This window comes from Benincasa hispida, chromosome 12, assembly GCF_027475165.1.
Source record: "Benincasa hispida cultivar pf3 chromosome 12, pf3_genome.v1.1, whole genome shotgun sequence".
Taxonomy (NCBI): Eukaryota; Viridiplantae; Streptophyta; class Magnoliopsida; order Cucurbitales; family Cucurbitaceae; genus Benincasa; species Benincasa hispida.
In genome coordinates, this window is record NC_143489.1 from 59,154,432 (window position 1) to 59,165,158 (window position 10,727).

A 10,727-nucleotide genomic window follows, 5' to 3' on the forward strand; every position below is an offset into this window, starting at 1 on the left:
TCAAAAGCCGCAGTCTGTGGTTGGTGTCTGATCATTCTTCCAAACAAAACAAGAAAGGTTGTCCGAATCTGTCAACTTCATTTCATTTTCTTGGTAGTTGGTAGTTACCAGTTTTCTTTGTAAAGACAAATACAAGTTTCATTTACAGACAAAGTTGCTTTCTTTCACATAAACTATCTTCATCCTGTTCAGAATATGATGCTAATTTCTGAACAATAGCAGTATTCCGCTTGAGTCTTGTTATGACGAGGCAATGTCGAAGTTCGATTTGATTCTTCGGTTTTTCCTTCTATATGAACATGAAAGCCAACGCCTAAAGATTTCTGCATTTCTGAGTTATATATACATACAACACTGAGTTCAATTACAGAATTTTTGGAGAGACCCGTTTTCCCTTATGAACCTGTTAATCCTGTTCACAAAAGAGAGTTCTACTCCACCAGAAAGAAAATTTCTGACTTTACCAAGCTAATGATTCACTTCATTAAGTAAAAATTATAGTCCCACAGTTATATTACATAAAAATGAAAATCCACTAACCAACTTCAAGAAAAGCATCACACATTTATATGTTACAACTTTTCCATATGCACACATGTTACAGGGGTAAGCCACTTCCTTAAATGACTTTATTCAGCTCAAGACACTTGACAGAATGTCAATTTTATATTACAAACAAGAGATAAAGTGTTTTGGTTGAAATCCATTTCTATGATGTATAAGATTTAAGCTGCTACAGCTTCAGGTTTGGGGATCCTCCCATTGTCTGCTGGAACCAAACTTTCGTAGTATTCGACCAATACGTTCCAGCCACCGGGACACATAAATCCATCTGGAGGGTTCTCCTTATTCCTTGCAAGATTTCGCATCTAACAAATAACAAGAAAAGACACCATCTCAGAATGTTTCAGTTTTTTCTTCAATGAAGGCTAGATTTCTAGTGAGGAGGAAAAAAATCTTTATTCTCCCTTTCTTTGTTTTATAGTTTTAGAGACAAAAGACAGTTATTTCCTGCTGGAAAAGATATGAAATGGCATCGATTCTCTCGAATTGCGGAGGTTGGTATGAGAAAGTACCTTGGTGCCTGATATGAAAAGAAAATCCTGAGGTCTTGAGGGATCAAAAAAGGCCATTTTACCTTGAGTTTTGTCATATGCAGCAACCTGCATTATAGTTGGAAGTTGGAACCAATAAGAAAGGAAAAGTAGAAATATGAAGTAATTGTGACAGAAAAGTTGGAAGTTCATATCAGTAACCTTGAAAGGAAGGATGTTTAAGCGCTCTAAACCAGGTGCCAGGCTCAATACTTTCTTCCCATGGTCAGCATCATATAGATCCCTTTTCTCAGTTGGATGGCCCATGCCTGCAGGATCTCGACCAACAATGTAAAAGTTAGCCCCTGCATTAATCCTTGCCTTTGCGTGCCACTGCACCTCGGTTGGACCGGCATAGTGCATCGGCGAAGGGAAAATGGAGATGACGGTTGTCTTGGGATCAAGAACGCCACCCTCAAGAACCTAATGAAGTGAATTTCAAGAGTTGAGTTAGTTGCATTGTGGTTAATATTTGAGGAAAATGGAAATATGATATAAAGTGGGTGGCTTAGCTAGGAACCTTTTGATGTTGTTTGATCCTCCAGTGAAGAGGAACATCATCAGCCTTGGTGTAGCCACCCAGTGGATTAAGCAAGAGGATGGGGTTGTTGTAGCCCATATTAAGAAGGCGACGACGAGTATCGGTCATGAGCAGAGCATGACCGTTATGCACTGGATTGCGTAGCTGGAAAGCAAACACTGCGTCGGCATTGCGGCTGGTGAACTCGTTGCGAAGTTGTGCAGGTGATAATCGAAAACGATCAAGGCCATCGTGGTACTTGATTGGTTCTATGACCTCTAGATCACCTCCTATCAGCCAGTTTCCAGCATTCTTAATAGCCTCATCAACATAAGGCAGCCCTGAAGCTGTTGTTCCCCATGTTCTTGCAATCCTTTCTTCCTTGGGGTGCTTGTAAATCTCAATACTGATTCAATCCAACAAAAACCATCAGACAAACTACTTCTCCTATGGATTTCTATTACAACATCTATGTAATTTAATTATAAGAACAAGGGTCGAAAGTTGGTTCGATTTTGTTTGTTTTGGGATCAATCAAGAATCAAATCAAACCAACCGATTTTATAAAGAAAAGATTCAAACCGATGTCTAATAAAGAACTTTTGAACATATTTCAATTGATTATGACGTTACTATAATCTAAACTAGGTGTTTTGAACTTACACCAATATATTGTATCCTTTTCAAAAAAAGGAAAAAAGGAATTCCACCAATATATGAGGTTGAAGTCAAGGGAAGAAAAAAGGCTGTAGTATACATATTATTACAATTCTACATACTTTTATGTTCGTACTTAATTTCTAATATACTTACATGATAATTATTAGATTTTTATACATTTTAAATTATAAATTTTATTCTGTTAATCATTAAAAAATAGGAGAAAAGATTAATGATACCTGTTTGAGAAACATTAATTAAAAAAACAACTTGAAATTAATTTTGAAATGGTGGGAGAAAAAGATGATAAATATGAGGGAAAGTAATATTCTATTCTCAAAGTTTTAACTATGGTTCTATTCTATTTCAAGATTTTACGATTTTACTCCTAAAGTTAGAGTTTAGTTTTCATTTGATCTCTGTATTTCAAAATGTTGCATTTCTATCATTGAGTATAGAATTTAATTCTCAATTGATCCCTAACTTTCTAGATTTTACACTTTAACTTTTGAATTTTTACTTATACTCTCTTTTGGTCATTGGTGTAACTTTTAATTAATTAGTCCAAAATAATTAGGGTTGTTTTTAAATATAGAAAAATTAACGGAAATATTTACAAAATATGACAAAATTTTAGAACTATTAATGATAGACACTGATCTATAAGTGATATTGATAGACACGGATAGAAGTCTATCAATGTCTATCAGCGTCTATCATTGATAATTAAACATTTTTACTATATCTTGTAAATATTTTCAATAGTTTTATCATTTGAAATAATTTTCCAAATAATTATGATGTGAATTTTTTAATAATTTTATTAGGGATGAAAAATTAATGAAAATTATTTATGTTATTTAAAAATAGTTAATAAAAAATTAACTCAAATGCTAATATTAGGTATTAATAAAAATTCAAGAGTAAAAGTGTAAAGTCTTGAAATTTATAGACCAAATAAAAACTAAATTCAAAATTCAAGGATAAAATGTTATATTTTGAAACTAAAAGTTTAAATAAAAATTAAACTCAAAATGATTTAAAACCTAACAACTAAATAAAAATCATACTCAAAATTTAGGGAACATAAATTTATTTTACTTTTTTCCTTTTTTGAGCATACCTAAATTCTTTCTTAAAGCTCATTTGTTTCATTGATATTGTCATGAGATTTTAGACTGACATTTAATATATGTGTTTGTATTATAGGATTTCATTTTTTAATATCCACGATATTATTATCCTGAGAATTTTAAAACCTATATTACAATGGGTTTTTAGTACCCTCCATACTTGTGGAATTTTTATACCTGAGAGATGAATAAAGTATGATTAATTAATAAATTAATATCAATTAATTATAAATATTAATTTTAATTAATTATTAAATATAAATATATTATTTAAACTTAATAAGTTTCAAATAGTACATTTATCATTTATCATTAATATTTTATGTATCTTAACTATTCAATATAAATTTTATCATTAATTATTTATATTCTACTTAATTAATATTTATTAATTAAATAAAATAATTTAAATAATATTTAATTAAAAAGATTAAGATGTTTTAAGTGATTAAATAATTAATCATATAACAATATATTAAATAATTAAATTTAATTATGACTATTTACATTTGATTAGATAATTATTTAGTTTTAGTTTCTATCTACAAAATTTACCATTCATTTAACTTACATACATTAATCATTGGAAAATTCTTATAAATGGAAAAGATATGAAACTATTTACACATAGCAATAGTTTATTATATATGTAAATAGTTTAGCTCATTTTCTAAATTCAAACACAGATATTAATTATCTTAGATATATAAATTTCAGATATTTATTCATGTCATGACACAATATCTGCAATCCGAACCGCCTCTATTTTTTTAATTTTTTTTTTATTAAAAGCTTTATATTGCCTTAGCTATGAAAGATGAACAAACAATACACGTGTCAGCTGCACTTCTATTCCTATGGCTATGGATCCATTTTATGAGAGTCACATCAGTTCATTCGAAATTTACCACCGATCAAGGTTTGAAATATCGATGTCGATAAAAATATTAAGATCATGCCTTTATGAAAATATCGATAAAAATTTTGAGAAACTTTATGGAAATTGATGAGAAAACTTTATAATTAGATAAGAAAACTTTAATTGTGATTGAATTAGATTATAACGGATCATTTTTAATCATCATTTCTATAAAGTATGCCAATACTTGGGTGTATATAGTAAAATAGTTGTGCAAATATCTCGCGTATATTGTAAAATACTCGTGCAAATGTCGATGCGAGAGTAGAAATTTTAAAAAGACATTGAAAAATAATTACAAAATAATATCAGATATTGAAAATTAATTACAAAATTAAACAACATATATAAAATAATTATAAATTGTTTGTTATAAAATGGGATACAAACAAAAAAAATCATAACAATAAACTAACATAACATAACATAGTAAGGATAGAAAAATCATAACATTAAACATAAGAGAGATGTAAAAAGCATAACAATAAACAAAACACAACGTAATGGAAAGAAATAAGAAAAAGAAAAGTGTAGATAGAGATTGAGAGAAAATGAGAAAAATATTAGAGAACTCACTTCAATTCAAGATTGAGGTGAAATGTATGAAAGTTAAATGAAAAAGATTTGAATGAAAATATGTAATTTCTTGAAAATAAAAAAAATTTATGATAAAAGAGAAAAAACTTTCACTGAACTAGCATAGTCAATTGTTAAAAAAAAATTTCGAAAAATTTCGATGAAAATATTGAAATATCGATAAAAATTTAGAAATTTCAAGAAACTAGGAGAAAATTGAAATTTCCTCGTACTGAAATTTCGAGTCTGTTAAAATTTCAATTTTCAGATTTCGATCGCAATTTTAAACTATACTCTAGACGAACATATATACAAATATAAGAAAATATACCACAGCCCTAAATTTATATATAATATAAAAAGATTTAAATATAATATAAAATAGGGTACAATACCTTTTTTTTGTCCATTGTTTTAGAGGAAGTTTTCATTTAGTTTTTAAGTTTTAAAATGTTACACTCTTATCCATGAGTTTTGAGTTTAATTTCTATTTTATCCCTAAATTTCAAAATGTTATATTTTTATTTATGGATTTTAAGTTTTGTTTCAATTTGGTTTTTGTGGCTTCAAGATTTATACTTCTAACCTTTTTTTTCCAATTAAATACTCATTTTAGTCCTTTGTGTTAATGTCTCATAGTTAATTTAGAAGAATTAAATTAAATTTCACCAATTTTTCACCACAAATAAAATTAATTTAAAAGTCCACATCATAATTATTTAAAATTAATTAACTAAAAGTTAACGTCAAATACCAAAGTGACCATTAATAACAACTTGAAGATAAAAGTGTGAAATACCGAAATCTAAAGACCAAATGAAAACTAAACTCAAAATTCAATGGTAAAAGTATAACATTTTGAAGCATATGAGCTAAATAAAAATTAAACTCAACACCCATGAAAAATTAAACACAACACATGAGTAAAAGTATGATATTTTGAAACTTATCCTTTGTTTGAATTCAAGAAAGTTTAAGAAATAATTTTAAATTATGAGATTTGAAATCCGAGAAATGAATTTAAATTGATTACTTTGTTTGGAACGAGAAAAGTTTAAAATGAATTATTAAAATTAAGGGTTTGGAGGGTAACTGAATGAGACAAGAAAGTTAAGAATTTACTAATTCAAGTTTTTAACTATGATATTTTAATTGAAAGTTAGAATCTGACATAGTTAATTAATACCTCGTTTAATAATCATTTGAATTTTTATTTTTGTTTTTGAAAATTAAGCTTATATACACTTCTTCTAACTTCAAATTTGTTCATCTACTTTTTACTAATGATTTAAAAAAAGTAGCTTTTAACTATATATATATATATTTTAGAAATTGGCTATGAACTCAACTATTGTATTTAACAAAAATACAAATTATTGTAAGAAATGAGGAAAAAATTTGCTTAATTTTCAAAAAGAGAAAAAAAATGAAATGATTACCAAATGAGGTATAAGTAATTTACTTTCCGTTCTTATAAAATCTTGTAAAATCATAGCATTCTAATAATGAATTTTTTTTAAAAAAAAGTAAAAACGAGATTTGAAATCATTTTGGATTTTAAAACCGTTATGTTTCCTACCCTAACAAACAACATAATTCATTTGCAATCCCTAAAATTCATGAGGAGATCCCAAACAAGTAAACCATCAAATGTGAAAATTAGATTTAAAATTTAAGGACTAAAACATCTAACTTTTTTTTCCAATAAAAATTGGAATTTCTTCCCTTAATGATTCTAGTTCTAACAACGGCCGACTAAAACATATATGATTAAAACTAAAAGTAGAGATTCGAATCCCTACCTACTCTGAAAATGACATAATAATTTGAAAGTTCTTTTTTCAAAACTTAAATTCAAAGTTAATATTCATTAAAAATAAAAAACCCAAAAAATTTAAAAATAAATATCAAAGGAAAAGAAAAGGAAAAACAGAGTTGAACAAAAAGCATAATCTTACTTTTTGAGAATTGCAACTGGGCGATCATCAGAGCCAAAGAGCGCAACCTTAGAGGAGGCGGCGATTCGATTCTTGAGGTCATCATCAATGGCCAAAACGATCGGCACCGACATGTTAACAACCAATCCATTCACACGGAGCGAATTGAAATGAAGCGTTTGGAGGAACTCGGATTCTCTCATGAATCCGGTGAGAGGGCTAGCCCAGCCCTCACTCAGAACGTGAACCCATTGCAGATCGATTCGCGAGAGCTTGATTCGAGGCAGACTCAGAGCCTCCCGATTCTTCGAAGCCCTCATGGATTCCTCCACAATAAGCTCCACAAGTTTTCCCCCGTCCGGGTCGATCAACCCGCCGGAGACCCGGATCCGATGGTGGCGGCTGGTTTTTATGAGAGGAATTGGGAGTTTAATCGGTGGGGTGAAGGTTTTGGTGAAGGTTATTGGAGATTGGGAGATGGGATTTGAAGGTTTGATGAAGGCGGCAGCCATAGACGCCATTGGAGGTGATGACCCGAGGTCAGGGCCGGGCTCTGTTTCGGTTCCGGTCTTCTGTGTTTCTTCTTCAGCAAAGGGGGTTTTAATAATTAATGGTACGGATAAATTGGTTTATTATGTGCCAAAACCAAAATGGGTATTTTTTTTTAATTATTATTTGGAATTATTAATTAAAAAAATATATGAAATTGGTTCTTAACTTGTTTGGTGATTGACATGTATTAAATCTTTCTATTATATATTTATTGTAATAATATATTTTTTTTAATTTTCCTTTATTATGCTTTACCTCCCTCCCACAAACTAATATTTGGAATTTATATATATATATATATATATATGTGAAGATCATATGTCTGTGTTTGGTTGTAGAGTTATTTGGTCTGAATTCATATGTTTGTGTTTTGGGTGTAGAGTTGAGTTTTTAATTCAGAAATTCTACCCATCTTTATTTGAATAAAATATAGATTGCAATTTTTTCTTTTAATTGTTGATTTTTTTTTCTTTCTTTTTTGGACAATGAACAACAATGAACTCATTACATATCTTGTAGAAATATGGTTAAATGAAATGAGAAACCAAAGAGAAATCAAAACTTTTGATTCCTAATTTTTCTAATTTCATTATCATCTTCTTATTTTTTTTCTTCTTCTTGATGTTGCACTATATCTTCTTTCTATTGTTGCTCTATATTTTTATATATGTAATGATTTTTTAATTAAATCTCTCCCCCAGCATCTTAGCAGCCAATAAAATGCCACCACATTTCTTCATGAATTTCACTTTCAATTCCTCTAAATTTGGAGGATCATCAGAGAATAAATCTCTATTTTTCACTAATTCTTGCTATAAGTTTTTTTTTTTATATGTTACATACTTTTCAACTATGTATTTACTTTTTCTCTAAATGTTCTTTAACACTCATTTGAAATGAAAATATATTTTTACAATTTTTACGTATAAATATTACACTTAATATAGACAGAATAATGTTTTTGTAGTCGGAGGTGGTTGTCGGAGCCTACGAAGGTGCTTGTTGGAGTTGGTCATCGGAGTTTGTTGTCGGAGCCTGAAATTGGTCATTGGAATTGGTTGTCAGAGGAATTGGTTGTCAGAGTTGGTTGCACGAAGGTTATCGAAGCTCGGAGTTGGTCGCACGAAGGTTATCGAAGCTCGGAGTTGGTCACTGGAGTTATCATCGGAGGTGGTTGTTGGAGCCCGAATTTCATCGTCGGAGTTGTCGTCAGAGGTGGTTGTTGGAGCCTGGAGTTGGTTATCGAAGTTATCATCAGAGGTGGTTGTTGGAGCCTAAAGTTAGTTTGCGGAGTGTGTCAGTGGCCGATGGGTGAAACCATTAAAAATATTGGAAGAAAGGAGAGTTGGGGTGAGTTGATAAAATATACCAACTCAACTTCACCAATAATGAGTTGATATATTATACCAACTCAACTCAACTAATGTCGGTGAGCCAAACATTCCCTTAAATTGTTAAATTTACTAAATGATGATTCAATATTTTGATTTTTTTTTTTGGGTCTTTAATTTGAAAGTCGTGTTTATTTGGTTTTTGAAGTTTCAAAAGTAATATGTTTATATTTTCTCATAACGGTTTTTATTTACAAATTTGTTTAGTTGTTATATATTAAAAATCTTTATATTAATGCAAATTATGATAAAGGATGACTATTAAATACTTTGAACTAATAATTTAAAAATATTTTCATTGATCAAAGGTGGCTATCGATGTTAGTTGTAAGAGTTGGCTAGTGGAAGGTAGTGATAATCGACGATAACTATGGTGGAGTTGAGGTAGAGGAGTAGTAAGGCTATTTTGATAATTTTATGTACTATATAAATTAGGAGAGATTAACCCTTAAACAATCAAAACCATTTTTCTAAAAATTAAAAGAAGTATAAATACTAAAAGATATGAATTGCAAAAATTCAAGCTCTTTTAGCTAAACTCGAAAGAAGTACAAATACTAAAATTTAATCATTATAATATTTATCGTGCAACTATTAACCAAGTTTTATATAGTCTCTCAAAACTCTAAATGCATGACACATCATCAATGGAAAGACAACTTAACATGGGCAAAAAGACTAAAATTGAAAACAATAAAATTATTTTCAAAATATTAAGACCACATTTGGTAACCATTTTGCTCTTTATTTTTGTTTTTGAAAATTAAGCATATGAACATTACTTCCATCTCTAAATTTATTTCTTTGTTATTTACTTTTTATCAATGGTTTAAAAAACAAACTAAATTTTGAGAACCAAAAAAAGTAAATTTCAAAAAGTTATTTTTATTTTTAGAATTTGGCTAAGAGTTCAACCATTGTACTTAAAAAAATGCAAATCATTGTAAAAAAATGTGGATGAAATAAGCTTAATTTTTAAAAAATAAAAATAAAAAACAAAATGATTACCAAATGAAGCCTAAATAAACCAGTTCATATCATTTAATCTCCTAGTTTTAAAATTGATTTCTAATTTTTTTTTTCTCTTGAAGTTTGAAATCATTGACTTATAATTAGTTCGAGGTAAAAAAAAAAAAGAAAAAAAGAAAAGAAAACGTAGTTTCAACTCAAGGACCGATGAAAAATCAAAATCTAACCTCAATATGTCACTTTTGAAATGATCAGGACAAAATATAAACTAAATTTAAATAGCAAGTATGAGATTGTTAGTTTTAGAAACCTAATAACCAAATAAGAAATAAGTTTAGATCTTAAGAACTAAAAATTGTAATTTACTAGTTAGAAGTTTAGGAATCAAAATAATATATACAAATAATGACTAAACGACTAAAATAGACCTTTCTAAAGGTCAAAGAACACAACATCCAAAATGGGACTTCTCATATTACTTTGTTTGATTTAAAAAATATAAGATATATATTTTTTAAAATTTAAAAATTACTTAACAAATATTGACATATATTTATTTTAGTAGGATAAATATGAATATGAGAGTTTGAATCTCTAATCTCAAGAGAAAGAATATACTCAAATTAAGAGTTATGCTTATTTTAGGGAAAAAAAAATCTAAGATGTATGTGTACTTTTTCTTTTCATATTTTGATGATCAAATATAGGTCGGATTTTCTAATTACTATAGTTTTCTTAAAGTAAATTTCCTCAAGTAATTCATAAATACTATCATAACATAATATTATTTTTTTAAAAACACAATAATACTTCGATTTCTATTATTTTCACCCTCGAATTTTTAATTTCTTCAAACCTATTTGATGATTTGAAGTTTATTTCATTTGTTAATAAAAACTTGTGATTTTTCTTTTTTGTGCGATTAAAAGCAAGATTTAGGTTTTAAACATACTATAACATAATTTCCACTAATAAC

At 28.6% G+C, this 10,727-nt stretch overlaps 1 protein-coding gene across 1 annotated transcript; it reads right to left on the reverse strand.

Moving 5' to 3' along the window:
* Positions 1-459: 459 nt before the first annotated feature.
* On the reverse strand, positions 460-7,542 carry LOC120092961 (ATP sulfurylase 1, chloroplastic-like). Its single transcript, XM_039051229.2, has 5 exons — positions 6,861-7,542; positions 1,615-2,020; positions 1,257-1,517; positions 1,077-1,163; positions 460-869 (listed from the first exon to the last, which is right to left on the reverse strand). Exons 1-5 carry the CDS (start codon positions 7,358-7,360, stop codon positions 726-728), a joined length of 1,398 nt encoding a protein of 465 aa, XP_038907157.1. The 5' UTR covers positions 7,361-7,542; the 3' UTR covers positions 460-725.
* Positions 7,543-10,727: the final 3,185 nt, after the last annotated feature.

Excerpts from the sequence above, each read along its gene's own strand:
- LOC120092961 (XM_039051229.2), bottom strand. The coding sequence starts at position 7,360 with ATGGCGTCTATGGCTGCCGCCTTCATCAAACCTTCAAATCCCATCTCC. Across the intron at positions 1,164-1,256 it reads TAAACATCCTTCCTTTCAAG|GTTGCTGCATATGACAAAAC; the intron begins GTTACTGATATG and ends ACTATAATGCAG. Across the intron at positions 870-1,076 it reads TTTTCATATCAGGCACCAAG|ATGCGAAATCTTGCAAGGAA; the intron begins GTACTTTCTCAT and ends GTTATTTGTTAG.